General features: G+C 68.4%; 1 protein-coding gene across 5 annotated transcripts; it reads right to left on the minus strand.

Annotated features, from left to right (window-relative positions):
• Nucleotides 1-1,028: 1,028 nt before the first annotated feature.
• PLXNB3 (plexin B3) lies at nucleotides 1,029-16,549 on the minus strand. Of its 5 annotated transcripts, none has more exons than XM_060291870.1 (36): nucleotides 16,451-16,549; nucleotides 14,991-15,066; nucleotides 12,422-13,465; nucleotides 11,825-12,004; nucleotides 11,083-11,211; nucleotides 10,897-10,997; nucleotides 10,308-10,437; nucleotides 9,979-10,135; nucleotides 9,782-9,890; nucleotides 9,588-9,702; nucleotides 9,350-9,475; nucleotides 9,139-9,255; nucleotides 8,752-8,845; nucleotides 8,500-8,669; nucleotides 8,103-8,254; nucleotides 7,719-7,824; nucleotides 6,942-7,072; nucleotides 6,513-6,689; nucleotides 6,206-6,398; nucleotides 5,854-6,084; nucleotides 5,607-5,768; nucleotides 5,374-5,525; nucleotides 5,110-5,210; nucleotides 4,808-5,031; nucleotides 4,512-4,690; nucleotides 4,183-4,249; nucleotides 3,592-3,919; nucleotides 3,377-3,480; nucleotides 3,197-3,290; nucleotides 2,652-2,830; nucleotides 2,370-2,530; nucleotides 2,006-2,153; nucleotides 1,793-1,857; nucleotides 1,649-1,724; nucleotides 1,453-1,527; nucleotides 1,029-1,169 (listed from the first exon to the last, which is right to left on the minus strand). In XM_060291870.1, exons 2-36 carry the CDS (start codon nucleotides 15,060-15,062, stop codon nucleotides 1,065-1,067), a joined length of 5,754 nt encoding a protein of 1,917 aa, XP_060147853.1. In that variant the 5' UTR covers nucleotides 15,063-15,066; nucleotides 16,451-16,549; the 3' UTR covers nucleotides 1,029-1,064. The 5 variants fall into 5 exon arrangements, 4 of the variants coding, with proteins under 4 accessions (XP_060147853.1, XP_060147852.1, XP_060147854.1 ...); XM_060291869.1 differs by having other exon boundaries at nucleotides 3,152-3,290; XM_060291871.1 differs by having other exon boundaries at nucleotides 3,152-3,290; nucleotides 14,472-15,066; nucleotides 16,451-16,524.
• Between the last annotated feature and the right edge of the window lie 1,832 nt (nucleotides 16,550-18,381).

The raw sequence follows: 18,381 nt of genomic DNA on the forward strand, positions 1-18,381 counted from the left end.
TGGGCCTGAGTGACGGCCTGGGGACGGCCCGCCTGGGACTCTACTGCTGCACCGTCTCTCCCGGCTCCCTGCGGCCCAGCCCTGCCTTGCTTACTGGCTCCAACACGTGCGCATATCCACGTAGGAGGCGTGGGGAGCTGTTCTTCCGGGCCCCGCCCTCAGGGGTCCTCGAGTGGGAAGCACGTAAGCCCACAGCTCTAGTGGGCTGGTGGCAGAGATGTCCGGGTCAGGCAGAGAGCCCTTGGAGCTCGTGACCTTGGGACCCCATCCAAGGGACCAGGAGGAAGAATTGGGTCCCCAGAAAGGGGGTGGGTGGGGAAGCCTCCAGGGAGGCAGCAGGATGGGCTGGAGACCTCCGTGGCTGGTGTGGGTGGGGAAGACGAGGGGAGGCCTTGGGCGGCCAAGGAGCCCCCCGAGCCTGTGGGCACTACCGTGGGCTTCCGGCAGAGACCGGTGGGCACCTTGGCTCTTCAGAAAGAACACCGGCTGCTCCCAGGAGGGCTGGGGGGGCGAAGAGGGGAGCCAGGAGGCCAGCTGGGGACTGTCAGAGTCAGAGGGAAGCGGAGGGGGCCTGGCGGTGACTGGCGACACTTGCTTCTACGTCCCTGTGCCGAGGAGAGGACCGGGAGGATGGGGTGGCATAGCTGGGGGCCTGAGGGCAGGGGCACCTTTCCCGCAGGGGTCGGGGAGGGAGGAGAGCAAGGCCTCGGAGTCCTCTTTTTCTCAGGTAGCAGAAGTCGTAGCCCTGGGCCGAGGGGAGGGCTGTGCTGGGGCACTGAAGAGACTCACAGGCGAAGGTGGGGCTGGGCATTGGGCTTCTTCTAAAGACATTTCTGTTTTATTTCCAGATGTGATGCTCCAGCAAACACATAAATACAGTGGGGAAGGGGGAGGGAGAAAGGATGGTTATAAGTTAGAAGCCCAGGCGGGGAAGGAGGGAAGCGGAGGGGGCGGGGGGGGGGGGCGGGTAGGCAGCAGGGAGCCGCTCCCGCTCTCTGCCAGCCACTCCTGTGTCACCGGCTCCGTCCAGGGCATTGAACTGGCAGACCCTGCTGCTGCCCAGCTCACAGGTCAGTCACCTTGTTCTCCACCAGGGCGGCAACCTGCTGCAGGCGGCAGGCCAGTTGCATCTTCTGGCCCACAGGATCCTCCTCCAGGGCACTGATGATCTACCAGAGCAGAGGAGGCCGGCCCGCCTGAGGCCCTGGCCCTCGGCCCACCGGCCGCCCTGCCCTGGCTCCCTCTCAGTAGCAGCCTGGGGAGCCAGAGCTCCCTGAGGAATCTGGACGGATGCCGAGCCCCTTCCCCAACCTGGGCCTTTCCTCTCCTCTGCCCAGATTGGGCCTGGACACTGCCTCTCGCCCCCAGGGAGACTCCTGGGGCCTCCCTCTGGGCTCTGGGCTCCGGGCTCTGGAGGCATGCCCCTCCCCCCCAGAGTGCCCCGGGCCTCACCTGGTCGTAGTACCTGTGGATGTGGGTGTAGAGTTCTCGCAGAGCTTCCAGACAGTGGGGAGCGGAGGTGTAATTCTAGGGGTAGCACGCGGGGGTTGAGGCCCCAGCCCGGGCCTCGAGCCAAGCCTCCCCTTCCCCTCTGCCCCCCTCCCCCGCCCCAGGTGTGGAAGGGTGCACCCTCTGGGCCGGGCCTCACCCCCGAGAGCTCGGCCAGGGCCGAGTTCATCTCCTGGTAGCTCGCCGGAGGGCTCTGGCGAATGTCGGAGTAGTACCTGGAGGAGGGGACGGAGTTAGGGGCAGGCAGCGCCCATTCCCTCACCCGTGATGCCCCGACACCTACCTCTCCACCATCTGCTTGTAGCGAGGGATCTCCCGGGCGTAGAGCAGTTTGTTCACGGGGGAATCCTGTTCTGGGCAGGGGTGGGCGTGAGCGGGAGCTGGGGAGCTCTGCCCTGGCTTTCTGACTGTGCCACTCGTGCCCCCCCAGCCCCACCCAGGGCTCTTCTCCGAGCCCCCGTGGCTCCCCCGCCAGGCTTTCTTCCTCTGCCCTCACCCGGCCCACTTTATGCTCCGAGATGGTGCAGGAGTCCATGAAGGTCTGGGCAATGACGGTGAGGACGGCGTCCACGTTGTCCGACACCCGCACGTCAAAGATGAGCTGTGGGTTCTTCAGGGTGTTCACCCAGAACCTCAAGAGCAGGCTGGGGACACGGGCCAGCCGCGGTGTGAGCAGGCTACCCCAGCTGGCATCCTCAGCCTGGTCCCCGGCCCTGAGCTGTGCGGGGAGCTGGCCTGCGAGTCCGTGCGGGGGCAGCCGGGAACCCAGGGCGAAGGCCACCGGGCCTGGGCTTCTGTCCCGGCCCTGCCGCCCCCGCCCTGGCAGCGTCCTCTCTGCACGGGGGCAGCAGGCGAGGCACCTGTTAGTCTTCCAGATGTGTAAGGTCTCCAGGTCCTCAATGCCGTGCTTCTCGGCCAGCTCGTCCAGGAAGTCAAACAGGTACTTGACAGCGATGGGCACAGGCCGGTTCACGCTGAGGATGGCCTGGAAGGCGTCGTCCACAAACTTCTGCAGTGTGCCCTAGAAGGCAGGCGTGGGCGGTATGGGGGGGCAGGGCGTGTGCGCCTCGAAGCCGCGGCCAGCCGCGGCCTGCCTCAGTGGGTGGGGCCGCCCCGTCACCCCAGCTCCCCGGCCCACCTACCTTCATGGACAGCAGGCGGGTGAGGTAGATCTCCGGAATGGCCTTGGCCCGCGTCTGCTCCCGCTCCGGCTCCCTCAGGCTGCTGCACCGCGCCTTCGCTGCTTCTGGCTCATCGGCGACTTTCACCAGGTGCCAGAGGCGGACCCCGCCGTCCTCACCGTCCTCCAGCGCGGGGACGTCTGAGGGCACAGAAGCCGGCCCTCAGTCCTTTGCACTCTCATGCCGCTGGCCGGGAGGCCCAGCCTGCTTCCCTGGTGAGGTGGGGCAGGGTGGGGGGCGCCGAGGGCCGCAGGGTAAGAGAGATGTGGAGGACAGGGTGGCAGCCCAGGGGCTCGCTCGGCCCAGCACCCCACGGCCCTGGAGCTCCCCGACCTGGACGCACTGCCGCCCTCGTCCACCCCGGGCCCCTGGCTCAGCCTGGAGTTGTGACTTCCCTGCTGGCGAGGTTTGGGGAGACCCGGACACGGCAGACGGCATGACCAGGACTCCGGCCTGCCCACCTCGAACTCGGGGGCAGGTTGGTGCGGCTGGGCCACGGGACTCACTCTGCCCAGAGGGGCAGCTCGGGGCCGGGCTCTGGGAGACGGCGCCTCCGTTGTGCAGCTGGGGAATGAGCCTCACCGTGGCTCCATCCGGGACCTGGCGGGGAGGGGAGCAGAGGCTGGGCTCCCTCCCTGGCTGACCCCGAGGCGGGAGCCTGCCCCCAGCGCCCACCTGCCCGGCACCTTGTAGTGCTGCAGCGTGTTGAGTCTCTTCCAGCGGTTCTGTGTCACTGAGGTCAGGTCCTCGTCCGACAGGGTTAGGTGACCAGCCAGGCCTGAGCGCCACTCTTGGGGGGACCCAGGGAAGCCGGTCAGCCCACGGCCTGTTCCCGTAGGGCAGAGCCGAGTGGCCACAGGTGAGAAGAGCCTCGGGCGGGGCGGGAGGGGTAGGTTCTCACCGAGGTCTAGGGCGTGCACTGAGGGCCTCTGGGAGAAGGGGGTGCCCTTGTAGACTTGGTCCAGCACCTTCTCCTTGACCTGGGTGATTGTGTCCGTGTCGAGCACCCGGGCAGGCACGCGCTGCGCCATGCTGCCCGCCGCAGCCCCACCAACCCCCGGGCCAGCCAGCACCGTCAGCGTCAGGGTTCGGAATTCCACGTCCTCCCGCAGCAGGCGGCTGTCGTTCAGGGTCCGTTTTGCCTTGCCTGTCACGGCGTCCACAGGGCCCTTGTCCACCTGGTACTGGATGGCCCGCAGGAGCACGTAGAGCGGCTCACCCGCTACCTCCTGCAACCACCAGGAAGGGCTGGCGTCAGCTGGGGGGCGGTGGGCGGTGCGGGCAGGGAGGGGCGGCCCGCTGCACGGAGCGAAGATGGACGGCAGGCAACGCCAGCGGCCTCTGCTTCACATCCAGCCGGGCAAATGTTCGTAGCCTGCCCCTCACCGACACCCCGCCCTCGAGCCCGAGGCCCCTGGGCGGAATGGGGGCGCAGATCAGTGAGGCCAGAGGCAGCAGCCCCAGAATGGCGTGAGGGGAGAGGGGCCCTCACCCTCAGGAAGGTGTAGAGACAGATGGACACCCAGTTGGTGAGCAGCTTCTCCACCATAGTCTCCGTCCTGCAGGGAGCAGGCCCCGGGTCAGAGGGGCTGCTGCAGGGCCACCCTGTGTCCAGGCTGAGGCAGGCGGTAGCAGGAGGGCAGAGCTGCTCCGCCTGGCCACCCTTTGTGCCCGGCTCGCCGCTCAGGATGCCCATCTGCTTCCCCACCAGCGGCTCCGGACCCAGCCCACCTCCCAGGGCTTCCCAGCCCCACCCACGCCAGGACAGGGCTGGGCGGAGCCAGCTCCCCTGCTGCCGGGACCGGTCAGGCCAAGGCCAACCTGCGTAGCATGAGCTTGGGGTTCTTCTGCACGTAATGGGCAGCCAGGTCTCCGAGCAGCGTCCTCACGATGTCGGTCAGGTACTCGAGCTTGCCGTGCAGCGCCAGGGACAGCAGCGAGGCCACGAGGCAGCGGTCCCGCTGGGAGAAGCTGGGCTGCTCCTCCAGGGTGTGGATGAGCTAGGCGGGAGGAGGGGGTGCTGGCACCCACCCCGGGAAGCCCTGCGCCCCACACATCCTCCCACGCCTGAGCCCACGCCTGCTGCCTGGCCCGCCCCCCGCCCCCGCGGCCCTCACCGTAAGGAGGAAGGGCTTGCTGTTGAGCAGGTTGGAGAGCTGCATGAGGCCCTGGCGCACCGGCGCGCGGCGGCCCTCTTCCCCGGGCCCCTCGAGGGCAGGCTGCAGCGGGCAGCTGCCGCGCCCGGGGAAGAAGACGCGCTCGGCGTATGTGCGGTAGTCCAGGAAGGGGATCCCGCTGGCCTCCAGGTCGCTGCTGAGGTCAGTCATCTCCGTCATCAGGTCTGTAGGCCAGGAGCCACCGAGGTGTGAGCTCAGGCCCAGGTCTGCCCTCTACCCGCTCCCCACCGCCCTCTCCCGACCTGTGAACTCCTTTCGGCACTGGTCGCCTACGCCGATCTCCAGGTTCTCCAGCTGCACCAGAACCTTCTGGTAGTCCCGCAGGGCCTGCTTGCTCTTGTGCCTGCGGCCCAGGGGCCAGGTGTCAGCCATGGGACCAGAACTGCCTGGGCCGAGGCCACTGAGCCAAGATGGCCGCCTGTGCAGAGGCCCGCCGTGGGCCACCCTTTCCAAAGGTGAGGAGGGGAGTTGGCGTGGGTGCACGCGTGGCAGGGCGGCCCCCTCACCTGTACACGAGGGTCAGGAGGAGCACGGCGGCGATCGGCACGGCCACGCCCAGGCCCAGGCCCGCCTGGGCCTCCACGGGGAAGGCAGAGAGCGCGGGCTCAGCCTCGTACTGGACGGGGCCCAGTGGCAGCCGCACGTTGCCCATCTGCACCTGCGGTGGGGACGCAGGGCTCTTGAGCACCGGCCTGCAGCGCTCCGCCCGCCCAGCCCGGCACCCGGGGCCCAGCCTCACCACGAACTGCGGCAGGGGTCTGGAGCCGTTGGTGGGCTGCGGGGCCCGCGCGGGCGGCTCGCAGTACAGGTGGGTGAGCGTGAGAGTCTTCACCAGGCACTCGCCGTCGCCGATGTGCACGCGCACCTCCTCCTTGCTGATGCCCAGGTTGAGACCCTCACCCTGGAAGCCGGATCCGGGGCCTGAGTCGAGCCACCCAGCTGGTGCCCGCAGCCCTCGCACAGCGGCGGCCGGCAGAAGGCCTCACCTCCACGTCCAGGATGTGGCCTGGCTTGAGGCGGTAGGGGCGGGCGCGGCTGAGCGGGGCCAGGCGGGGGTTGGGCTGGTACAGGAAGTCCTGGCCCCCACTGGCGCGGGCGAAGTCCACATGCACGTTGTCCAGGGCGAAGAAGACGCGCCGAGGGCTGGCCCCGTCCGGCACTGCAGGGCTCCGGCACAGGAGGAGGCTGGACGAGTTGATGGAGCAGACGGTGGAGCACTGTGAGGTGGCGGGGCCAGGACGAGGCAGGGTGAGCCAGGGCTGCCCACTCGCTCCCAGGGACGTGGGGGCCACCCCACCCCCTCGCGGGGCACGGCGTCACCTGCTGGTGGGGCCTCACCTGCAGCAGGCCCCCCTCAAGCTGGGTGCAAGCCTGGGGCGCTGCGGCGGGGGCCCGACAGCTCCCCCTGGGGGTCGGGTCCCGGGGCTGCACCGCCACAGCCGTCTCCTCCGCGGCCTCCAGCCACACGGACAGCAGGGGCCGCTCTACCACGTCCAGGCCCGTGCCCCTGACTCGGATCAGCCGCCCGCCCCTGCGCCAGGATAGCACTCAGCAGGACCAGGGGCGGCGGGCAGCCCAGTCCAGTCCTGGCTGCCCGCCCTCCCGGCAGGGTGCACAGGTTGCCCCAGGTGGATCAGGTCCTCACCCCCGGAAGCTGACGCTGGGCTCCGCCGCCACGAGCTGGGGGTCGGCGGTGTAGTGGAAGGGGCTGGCGAGCAGCGTGCGCTGGGCACGGCCGAAGACCACTCGAACCACAGCTTCTCCTGGGCTGGCCTGGGGCGTGGTGTGGCACACGATGGCCTCAGGACACACTGGCTCCCTTCTGCAGGGTGGGGAGGTGTCTGGCATCTTGGGCTCTAGCCTCAGCCCGGCCTCCCCACCAGAGGCCTGCTTTGCCTCCCTCACCAAGGGCAGAGACCCCTGGGGTGGGCACGGCAGCCGTGGACCTGGGACTTTCACGGGGGCCTTGGGAGCCCTGAGCTCATCGCCCGCATTGTACGCAAGGGGACGCTGGGGCCCGTAGGGAGTATCCCCAGCTGACAGCGACCAGCTGGGGCCAGGAGGAGGGACTCACATACGACAGGGCTGGCTGCCCACAAAGGCACTGATGTTGCCTCCCGTCTGCAGGTGCTGCCCATGGATGGTGAGCTGGGTGCCCCCTGCCTGGGGGCCCCACTGGGGACTCAGGCTCAGCAGGACGGGGTCCTGGGGGACAGGGCAAGCTGGGGCACGTGGAGGCCCACTTCTCAGCTCTGCCTCCTGGGCCACGACTGACCCTGCTCTCCCTCCGGAAGCCCTGTGCCCAGCTCCTGCAGCCCCGCAGCTCTCCTGCCAGCCGCCCTGCCCCACCAGGGGGTGCTCTTCTCTCCTCGCTGCGTCTCCTCGTCCTCTGCCGCGGCTTGCACGTCCCAGGCCCCCCTCCCCGCAGCTCTAAGCCCTAAGATCCAGTCACCTCCTTGGGGTGCTGCCCCTGCCCCTGCACCCACTGCTCCCACCCCGGGCTCTCTGGCTCCAGCAAGTCTCGAGGGCTCAGGCTGGCACCGGAGGCATCCCTGCTCTCCCCCAGGGCAGCAAGCCCTGACAGGTCTGCATCCCCGAGTGGTCCCCCTGGCCATCCCTCCTGGACAGCGGCCGGTGGGCAGCGTCCTCACCATCCCGCCGCTGCCCACAGCGCACCGTCCACTCAGTGGCCAGAACGATCACTCGGATCGCGTGGCTTCCCTCCTGGACATGAGGTGACGCTTCCCACTAACCTTAGGTCAGGTTGGAAATCCTCACGTAGGTGTCACTGCCCTCCTGTCCCTTCTTTCTACTGCGCCCTCTGTGGGGACCACCCTGGGTGGGCACTGACCTGGTAGGTGAAGTGCTGGGTTGAGATGCCCGGTGGCCGACTCTTAACGGCCACTTGGATTGGGCCCACGGTGCCGTTGGGGGCAGGAGATGTCACACACACAATTCTGCAGAGCGAAGGCCCGATAGCTGCTCAGGACCCCCGTGGGCCGGGCCCTCGCCTGTCGGGAGCCACAGGCCGCCTGCCAGCCGCTGCCCAGAGCCCACCCCCTCCACTCCTCTCGCTGCCAGCCCCCCCTCCCTTCCCCCGGCCTCATCTTCCTTCGGCGCATCTGACCCGGGCCCACGTTTCCTGGCTGCGAGCCTCCCTTCTCTCTGGGCGGCCAGTCTCTGAGGGCCTCCTTGGGAGGGCGTCCCTCCGCCCCCGGCTGCCAGGATGCCTCACCGGGCAGAGATGCGGTAGAGAGAGGGGTCAGGGCTGCAGGGCCGGCCAGCCACGCTCACGGCGTCCTGCACGTCGGCAAAGTCCCGGCCCAGGTTGGAGCCCAGGATGGTGAGGGCCAAGCCGCCCTCAGGGGGGCCGGTCAGGGGCTCAATCTGCAGCAGGGAAGGGTGGTGATGGGATGCCCCCAACCTGCTCCTCCTTTGCGGTGTCGGGGGGTGCCTGGCCAGCCAACCAGACTGAGGTGGGACACAGCTGCTAGGGTTTGGGGGCCTGGGGCGGGGCTGCGCTGACCCTGGTAAAGCTGAGACAGTGGGGGGCAGGGCGGGGCCAGGCGGACCGCGATGGGGGATGGCGGATGAGTGAGAGGCTGGGCCGTGGGGGAGGGCTGGGGGCTCACCGCGTTGATGCTGGGTGCGGGACACAGCAGCTCCACGGCCCCCGGCGGGCACAGCGGCCCGTAGCGGCAGGTGGGCCGGTCGTGGCTGCACCACAGGCAGCCCAGGCTCCCGCTGGCCGCCTGGCAGTGGCTGCAGTCGGGGTGGCCCACCGCGCAGTCGTACAGGGTCACTAGGGAAGGCCAGGCGGTGCGCTGAGGCGCCTCCCCCAGCTGCACACCCCGCCCTGCCTGCTGTGCCGCCCCCAGGCTCACCATGAAGAGTGCGGGCATTGTCCAGCCTCTGGCCCTCGCCCCGGGTGACGTAGATGGGCACCGGGAGCTCCCGCTGGGCCATGGAGGGCTGGAACTGTGGGTGGAGGGCGGGGTCAGGCCCGACCCAACTCGGGACACCCCCTGACCGCCCCCCCGCCTCCTCCAGGACGCTCCTCCCAGAATGCGTGCCATTGTTCAGGCCCCCCCCCCCCGCCCCCCCCCCCCCCGCCACCGCCGCGTCTCCCAGCAGGGGCTGTGGGCGCCACGTTCCTGTGCACGCCCAGGCCTGCCCACGGCAGGCCTCCTGAGTGACGACAGGCTGAAGGGGGCGAGCCCCTGAGGGCCCGCGCGTCCAGTGGCAGGTGAGGCTATGGGGCAGCTGCCCACCTGCTGGGCCTGGCAGTGGATGAGGCCGGCGTCCCCGGCCACCTCCTCCAGGGAGGCTGGCAGCCTCTGCAGTTCTCCGGGCAGCTCCAGCCAGCAGTGGTAGGAGGCAGGCAGGCCCTGGGGGTGGGCTCTGTCAGCATCCTGGACGCTGTCAGCCGCTACCACTGCTCCTCCCCCACTGTCGCTGTCCCCCACCCACCGGAATGCTCACCCGGAAATGCTGAAGGTTCCGCACGCGCAGGGCCAAACGGCTCTCCCAGCCCACAGGCACCAGGAGGGGGCCTACCAGGCCCTCGACCCGGGGACAAGCCCCTGGGCCCCGCACCTGGATGTCCACCTGGGGGAAGGAGACCCCTTAGCGCTTCAGGAGTCGAGGGGCCTAGGCGGGCCCGGGGTAGGGCGGGCGCACGGCGGAGGTGAAGAGAAGCCAGCAGGCTGGGCCCGCCCACCTGTTGGGCACTGTAGATGGTCCTCTCGCCCTCCGGGCAGCGTTCCCCGTACACACAGCGGCTGCTCTGGGGGCACCAGTGGCACCTCCAGCGGCTGCCCACACAAGCACTGCACCTGGGGGGACGGGGGGACGCTCAGGCGGGGCGCCATCGGGACTCACCACCCCCACCCAGCAGCTGGGCCCGGCACTCACGGGGCAGCCGCGTCCAAGGCCTGCACGGCACCGCAGTCGTAGAAGGAGAAGTTGGCGGTAGCCACGACCACGTCCTCGAACATCAGGGCCAGGGGCAAGGTGATGTGCTCTGGGGGGCATATGGTGGTGGCAGGGGCGGCCATGTGGCTCCTGCCCCTCCGGCTCCCCCCTTGCCCCTCGCCCCGGGGGCCCCTCACCTGTGCCTGGAGGGTTATGCGGCAGCTGGTCTTGGGGAGGGGTGACGCAGGCCACGTGGGTCCCTTCCACGTGAGCCAAGCTGTCATAGTTCCCAAAGGCACAGTGGAAGTATTCGTCCACGGTGAGGGTGGGCAGCCGGGGCACAGACAAGGTGACCTGCGACGCATGCGAGGAAAGCACAGCAGGCGGGGGCCTCCTGGGGGGCCCAGCTCGCCGAGGGAGAGGGATCCAGGGCAAGGGAGGGCTGGGAGCGGAGGCAGCGGGAGAGGAGGAAGACGGGGCAGCCCCCGCCCCGGCAGGTGGCGGCAGGCGGCGGCAGGCATCTGACCTGGCCCTGCTCCTGGCGGGGATGGTGGGCCGGCAGCAGGCTCTGGATGTGCAGGCAGCGGCCGTCCTCGTAGCTCCATAGCCACTGGTTGGGCTGGGCTGCCCGCCCGCATTGGCCCTTGCGGGTACACCTGTGGGGCAGGGGCCCGTTGGGTCCCTGTGTGGGACTCAGGCTCCCTGGGTGATTTGCGGCAAGGGGCTTGGGAGGACGGCCCAGCTGGAGCGCAGCGAGCAGTGGGGGTGAAAGGGACTCTGCTCAGAGAGGAAGGGGCCAAGTGCATGAGCACGTGAACCTGACTTAGGGTTGCCGTGAGGGATTCCTGAGGCTGCTGTGAGGAGCGTGGGCTGGAGAGGAGCTGGAGTGGGCCAGGGGACACCTGAGAGAGGTGACGGAGGCCTGGCCCAGAAGGGGCTGGGGGGAGGAGAAGTGGACAGGCTGGGCAGTGGGGGGAAGGAGATGCCCACCAGATTCTCGGTTGGGCACGCAGGGCAGGATGGGGGAACTCAGCGACGGCCCTGCATCCCACCTCGGGGACACGACCCGGCCTCCTGGCCCACCTAGAAGTGCTCCGGGAGCGGCCCCCACTCACCTGCCCTGCAGGACGCACCAGCCGCACAGGGGGTCCCGGGCCTGGAGGCAGCTGCTGCAGTCGGGGAACTGGGGGCAGGCTGCCACGGGTAAGCGGTCCACCTGGACAGGCGGCGGGGTACGGAGGTGGTGGCTGCGGGGCCTCGGGCCTCGTGTGCTCACCCCCCACCCCCGGGACAGCCCTCACCTGCTGGGAAGTCAGCACGTAGAGGTGGCTGCCGCTGCTGTCCACCAGCAGGTCGGGGCTGATGGCCGAGCCCGGGGGCCCCACTTGTTGTGAGTGGTACACCTGGCCTCGGGTGCCATTGAGGAAGACCTGGGGGGATGACAAGGGCAGGGCTGGGCCAGCCCGCCGAGCCAAGGCCCGCTCTCAAGATGGCCGCAGGCTAACCGTTCGGAGGAGGTGCTGTCCCGGCTGGAGTTCCCGGGGAGCATCCCGGCCCACAGAGCTGTCTCCCCTTCTTGCCGGCCCAGGGCGGCCAGGCTGTGCCGTGGAGGGTGGGGCAGGCCCACGGGCATCCAGCCTGCCCATGTCGCCTCCCCCTTCAGCCTCACCCAGCTAGGGGGGCAGAGCCACCCTGGGTGGGGCCCTTGGGTGCCAGGGGAGGAAGGGCAGTTGTGGAGAGACAAGCAGGTCATGAAAAGGCAAGAGTCTCCTCTTATCGGCCGGAGAAGTGGGGGCCGCCTGGGAGGCGTCCTGAGCCACACATCTGGGAAGCAGCCCTCAGTGTGTGGCCTGGCTTTCCGACCTGCCAGCAGGGTACAGGCCGAGAGGTGTGGAAGGAACCCGCGGCTCACGGGGCTCCTGTGAGCCACCACAGGGCAGGAGTGCCTCCAGTCAGGCCACTGAGGCCGGGCCCGGCCTGGCAGCATTGAGGCTGGGACCGGGGGTCTGGCCGAGGCCCGCCCTGCCTTCATCAGGCCCTTACTTTATGCAGCTGGCCCTGGACGTCCCCCAGGAACGCTATCGTGTGTCCGTCTGCCTGGAGGGCTGCGACTGCGCTGATGGAGTTTCTGAGCTGCAGCAGAGGCCCCGCCTCCAGGGGCTGGCGGCCCGCAATGGGGCTCGGGGTGTGTTCGTCGCCACAGGGGTATGACTCGGGGGAGTCCTGCAGGGGCGGAGAGGGGGGATTCAATTCCTGGAAGAGGCACGAGGTACCTTCCCTGGGCCCAGATCTGCAGTCAGCCCAGGATGGCAAGGCAGCAGGCGAGAAGGGCTCAAGGTTGCACCGCAGAGAGGGAGAGACTGGCCAAGGAGACTCAGACAAGCGGGCCCCTCCTTGACATCCTCTAAAGCAGAGGTCACAGGCGATTGTCACATGAGAGCGTCCAGCTGCCCTCGGCCAGGACTACGTGTGGCAGCCCCGGCCCTGGTCAGAGAGATGCTGCAGGTCCACAGAGGGACAGGGCCGGGGTGGCAGGCCGGGCAACACGAGGCCGCGGGAGAGGCGGGAGCCGCTGCCAGGTGGCGGTGCGGAAAGCCTCAGGTGAGAGGGCAGGGGTGAGGCCCGGGCCCAGCCACTCACGGGCGGCAGGGTGACGCAGCGCGATGTGACGCCGTACTCCACGGTGGCTTCCTCCGTGCCGCCGGGGCCCCGGCCGCCCGTGGTGTAGCAAAGGCGCCGGGCCCGCTCCATGGTCGCGTCCAGGTCGGCCAGGGGAAAGGCGCACAGGGCCGCCTGCGCCCCCCTCGGGCCGGCAGCAAACGCTCCCAGTAAGGCGCCTGGGGCGAGGGAGGCGGCCTGGATGAGGCCGTGGCCCCGGCAGGTGAGGGGCACCTCCACGTAGGAGTAGAGGTTGGCATCCCCCAGGCAGACCCGAGCCACGTAGGAGCGGTACTCGGCCTGTGCCCGGGCCCCACGGCGGCGGAAGACGAAGTAGGCCGAGCGAGCGTCAGCGAGGGCCGCCACGTAGCTGTTGTTGTAGTCGGAGAGGTCGCCCACCACCAAGCGGCCCAGGCCCTCGCTGGAGAAGGGCTGTGGCCCAGCCAGCTGGCGCACGGTCAGGGGTGGCACCCCGCCCGACAGCTTGCCCGCCAGGCCCCTGGCCACCAGCAGGAGGTCCTGGCCTGGCCCGGGCACCACCAGGCCCACCGTAGCCACGCCCACGGCGTTGGCAGCCACGAACTGCCCGTCGCCGGGGTCCTCGGCCCGGTACAGCAGCTGCGCCACATCCTCGAGGCGCCGCTTCTCACACACGCCCTGCCGCACCTGCCCGCAGGCCACCAGCTCCCGGGCCCGGCCGCTCACCAGCAGCAGTTGGTTGGCGTTGTCGGTGAGCCGGGCCTGCGGGCACTCGGCCGGCTCCCGGAAGGGCACGCAGTCGGGGCTGTCGAGGACCGGGCCTGTGACGGCCACCGACTCGAGCCGCAGCGCGGGGCTGAGCTGGAAAAGGCGGTTCACCGCGCCCACATAGAGCGCGCCCCGGCCTGGGGCCAGCGCCAAGCGGTTGAGGGTGGTATTGGGCGCTGGGAAGCGGTGTGCCCACGTCGGGGTGAGCGGTGGGCACAGCAGCGGCAGCACGAGCAGCAGGCAGGCGCCCAGTGGAGGCCGGGGCGCCATCGCGGGGCCCTGGGGGAGGCCAGGCAGGAAGGCATGAGTCAGGGCGGCTGTGGGAATGGAGGATGAGGGGGCAGGAGGAAAAGAAGAATCCAGGAGAGACAGAGACAGAAGGGGGGGAAAGAAGGACGGAGAGGCAGAGAGACAGCAGCAGAAAGCGGGGGCAGGGAGCAGCAGGGGAAGCGGAGAGGGAAAGAGTCAGAGGGAGACAGGGACAGGGGGGTGGGGTGGGGGGGTGGTGGGGTGGGGGTGGACACGGAGAGTCCCCAGGAGGTGGGGGCGGGGTGCACGCATGCGCGAGGAATTTCTTTCGTCTACTTTAGATGCATCTAGATTGTGGAAGGGGGCAGATCCTGAAAAGCCACAGGAACACCAACAGGACTGAGTGGCAGAGAGAGGAGAGACCACAGAAAGGAGAGCAGCGCGGAGGGTGGGGAGCGCCTTTCCCCGGGGGGCGGCGGAGGACGGTGGAGGGCGAGGGGAAAGGGGACAGGAGCCCGGAGACCAGGGCCTGAGGGCCAGCGAGGGTGGGAGAGGAAAACTGCCCTGGGAAGCCAGCGGAAGAGAGGAGAGAGCCAGGCACCCCGCTGCCTGCCCCAGAGAAAGCAAGGGGCCAGTGGCCAGGGCCGAGGCAGAGGAGAACAGAGGGCTGGGAGGGCCCCAGACTGAGCTGGGGGTGCTCAGAGCGGGGATGGGGGAGTTGGGGGGCACCAAGAGACAACCCAGGGTGCAGGGGGTTGGGGGAGGCCTGTCCCTTGCCCCATCAGCCCCGGCAGCCAGGGTCCACCGGGACTGGCACGGGGAGGGTTAATGTGGGGGGGGCGGGTGGAGTGAGAAGAGGACAGCCAGAGAGGGCGGGAGGGGAGAGGAGAGCTTGAAAGAAAGTCCTAGCCAGAAGCTGGGCATGGACTCCCTTCCCCACCCATTTGGGGCCCAAGGCTGAGCCCTGAGGGAAGGGCAGGGCCCTAGCCTCCAGAGGAGGCTCCGATCCCGGGTTCTGCTGCGCCTTCCAGCTCACCTCCCGGCCAGGGGCCTTAGCACCCGCTGCCCAGCAGCCTCCTGCAGTGCCCAGGTGACACGCGCCACGAATCCCTGGGCCGTGATGGCCCCTCACGCCTCTCTCCTCCTGACCCCGGCACAGAGCCACAAGGACGGGGTAGAAGCCAGGTCCTGAGTTGAGCCAAGGTCCCGCACAGCTGGGTGTGTGGGCGCGTGCCAGCCAGGAGTGGGCCCACTGTCATTCAGCAGCCTGCCAGCTCCGGCCCCCGTGGGCGTGCCAGCTGTGGGGAGAGCTCCGAGGACGCCCCTGGGCCCTTATCTTGGGAATACAGACAGGAAGGTCAGGCCTGGCCTGGGGACAGGGCCGTTTCCTCTGGACCCTGGTATCGGTGGCAGTGTCTGCGGCGGGTGAGGGGCAGACGGCCCACAGCTGGAGGCGCAGCGCGTGGGAGCCCAGGCTCCAGGCTCCTCCGCGCTCCTCACCTGCCTTCCCTGCCCCAGAGGGGGGTCTCTGGGGACGCAGGACTCAGGCACTTACCGCAGCGAAGGGCAGCAGCAGAGGCGTCTCCCGGGGCAGTGGTGACGGGCACAGGATGGCTGTGGGGGGCATCGTCCTGAGGAGGAGGGAGACAGGCAAGGCTTGGTTCCATTCACACTCAACCCCGGGGGAGGAGGGAGGCCAGGGGGGCCGAGGCCTGGCAGCCGGGCTCCACCACAGCTGGCAGCTTTGTCAATAGTGGCCGGGCCAAGGCAGCCCTGCCTCCACGCCAACAATGTCCCCTCTGTCCAGAGGCCCAGGCCAGGGACCCGCTATCTGGTGTTCCTATCCCCATCCAGGCTGTTCTGACCAGGGGGCTCCCTGCCACTCCCCACCCCCAGAGAGACACCCCCTGGGATCTGGGGACAAAGGGACAGGGTTTCCTTCAGCCAGAAAAATGAGACCCACACAGCCAGTCCCCCACTCCCGCCCCGTGCCAGCCAGCGTGCTCCTCCCCGTGTCCCCCCCGGGGTCCCTGTGAAGGGCGCAGAGTGGGCCACGGAGCCCCCCTGCGAGGGCCAGGGCCCTGCGCCCCTGCATAGCAGGCCTCACCCTCGGTAGCCTTGGCGCCTGGCTGGAGGGGAGTCCTGACCCTCAATGCCTGCGTTTGTCCAGGCGGGGGGCAGGGGAGAGACTGGCCAAGGCAGCCCGCCTGGGAGACCTTCTCCCCTCACGCCCCCCCACCCCCAGGGACTGGCAAAGTCGTGCCAGGTACAGTCTGGTGCCAGCGGAGGATGCTTCTGGAGGGGGCTGAGGCATAGAGGATGCACAGGAGGGGGTGGGAGCCCAGCCCTTAGCCCACCCAGCCCTTAGCTTCAGACTTGGCAACTGGTCGCAGGCTGTCCCCCTCCCGCTCGCTCGGGGAAATACCATCCCAGGATGGGTCTGGATCTCCCCCTTCACGTGTGGGGTGGGGAAGGGAGTGGCAGCCGGCAGCCGGCTCCTCTGCCTCCCTCAGAGGGCACCGTCCGCACACCAGGCGGCAGGGCTCAGGCCGTGACCCGAGGTGCGGGAACAGGTGTGCTTGAGTCAGTCTCCCCGTTTCCTCCACAGGGTGCGGTAGCAGCAGGCAGGCTCCAGGGTGAGGTGACAGCCACAGGGCTCGCTGCCACCTGGCTGGGCCAGTTGGGTGGCTGTAGGAGCGGGGAGCCGGGCGGGCCGCTTCCCTACCCCGTGCCCTGCCCCGTGGCCAGAGGCGCCAGCTCTCACATTTGGGGGCAGCAGCCGCAGCCCTACCTCCCAGCGCCAGGGCCATCCATTGGCCAGGACTGGGGGGATCCGTGCCCCCAGGCATCAGGAGGTGTAGTCGCAGGACTTGGTCTGGCACCTAAGCGCTTTTGCCTGATTCGGGCTAGTCGGCCTGTGGACCCCTGGCTTCTCCTGGCTCCCAGGCGGCGCCCCCCACCCCGACCCGGCGGCCCCTGCACCCCGCGCCCTAGCCAGCCCCGGCTCCTGCCTACCTGAGCGGGCCGCCGGCCGGGCCGAGGAGCAGCTGGCGGTGCCAGGAATGCGTCCCGGAGGAGCCCCAGTCTCCCTCCCCACAATGCAATGGCTCCCAGCCCGAGTTGTCCTGGGTGCCCCGGGAAGCCCAGCCCCTCCGCGCCCACCCCTTTGCCCGACGGCGCAGGGCAGGGCACTGCTGCCCTCTGCCGGCCTCGGTGGGCATGGCAGAGGGCCAGCCGCGCACCTGCCCGGAGGAGGTGAGAGGGGGCGGTGCCCTCCCATGGGGAGGTGGGGGCAGGCGGGCATTCCATAGCCTTCCATGAAGTGCCCTGACTGAGCGCCAGACTTGGCCCTGGCACTGGCACCGTTCAGAGACAAAGCCCACAGCCACCTGCCCCAAGAGTCTCCCGGGTCTCAGGGGCAGAACTACGTGCCAACAGATGAGACCCCACTGCCAGGACAGCCATTTGTGGAGGGCACTGTGGGTCACCAAGGAGGGGGAGTCAAGTCTAGGGCCGCTCAGGGCATCATGGAGAGCATCACAGAGGAAGTGAAGTTTAAGCTGACCTTGAACCACACCGTGCTACTCCTACTGTCATCCTCCAATGTACCAGGGCTGGTCTAAGTGTTCTGTGGACGTGAACTCATTCAGTCCTTCCAATGACCCCAGAGCGGGTGCAGTTATTCCCCCTGGTTCACAGGTGGGGAGACTGAGGCTCGCAAGGTTAGGAAACTTGCACAAAGTCACAGGGCTAGTAAGTGGTAAGGCTAAGAGTCAACCGCGGGTCCCTGCCCTTAACCATCAGGCACGAGGCCCTGAACCATGAAGGGCAGCAGGCATTGGGCAGGAAGGGAGATGGGGACTGGCCGAGGCCAAGCCTGCAGGTGACACGCCCACAGGGCATTTTCTCCTACCTGGAGCACAAGTTGGTCGAGGTGAGCTTCGAGGCTGCGGAGGGCTGGCAAACGGCTTTGCATTTGAACAAGCGCAAGCTGGTGGCCCAGGGGTGGAGAGCATGGGGGAAACCTGGGTCGGGGGGGCTGTAGGTGTGGAGAGGGGGAGCAGGACCCAGGAGACGTGGCGGTGGACAGGGTGTAGGCGGCGAACGCAGAAGGATCCAGGAGATCTCTGGGCTCTTTCTGCTGGGGCATCACTCCCTATGGAGCACGGGTGCCAGAGGAGGGGAGGACCGAGGGGCCCACAAGGCAGGAGGAGGTGGCCAATGGAGCTGGTGGGGTCTTAGCGTAAGAAGCTTGGCTCGGGGTGAAGAGCACTGGGGGTGGGTGGGAGTCACAAGAGGGAACTGGGAGACGAGGGGCGTCAGGGGAGGCGAGCGACCCAGAACCTGAAGGCCTAGCAGATCCGGAGGGCTACACCCCCCTCCCCCAAGGGGGAAGGCCAAATGCCCAAGAAGGGGCCAGGGAAGCTCCGGGAGAGGCAGGCTGTCGGGAGAGTGATGGGGGAGGGTCTCTGAACACTAAGACTGGAAGGACTGCCCCCCCCATGGCCAGCTGGGCCCCTCCCCTCCACCGTGTCCCTCCTCAGCCTCCACCCCAGCACACACGTGTCCTTGGTGGCTTCGGGAAAGACAGACGCCTTCAGTCCCAGCGCTGGGAACATTTGTCCTACCTTTCCACAGAAGAAAATAAATCTGTCTCCAGGCAACACAATTTTTAATAAGTATGTATGTGTATGGCCTGCAAGGGCCGTGTGCACCGGTCCCAGGCAGAAGACAGGCAGCCCCTAGTCTGAAGTCAGTGGCAACGGTGAAGGACCTTTGCAAGCTTTGTGAGTTTTAACATCTTACACAAAGGGAATCGTGTTGTTTTCCTTCTGCCAATGGCTCCTTCCCCTCGCAGCTGGCCTTTGGAGATGTATCTGTGCCGATCCATGTGGATGGCCCATTCGTCCAGCTGCATGGGATCCTTCCGTCAGTATCCCTGCGAG

The sequence above is a fragment of the Globicephala melas genome, chromosome X (genome assembly GCF_963455315.2).
Source record: "Globicephala melas chromosome X, mGloMel1.2, whole genome shotgun sequence".
Lineage (NCBI taxonomy): Eukaryota > Metazoa > Chordata > Mammalia > Artiodactyla > Delphinidae > Globicephala > Globicephala melas.

What these genes read in the sequence shown, in the direction of transcription:
- PLXNB3 (XM_060291869.1), bottom strand. Translation starts at nt 15,062, where the DNA reads ATGCCCCCCACAGCCATCCTGTGCCCGTCACCACTGCCCCGGGAGACG. An exon ending in ACGTGCTGACTTCCCAGCAG is followed by an intron (nt 10,998 to 11,082) that starts GTGAGGGCTGTC and finishes CCGCCTGTCCAG; the next exon opens with GTGGACCGCTTACCCGTGGC. An exon ending in TCCACTGCCAGGCCCAGCAG is followed by an intron (nt 8,846 to 9,138) that starts GTGGGCAGCTGC and finishes CTCCACCCACAG; the next exon opens with TTCCAGCCCTCCATGGCCCA.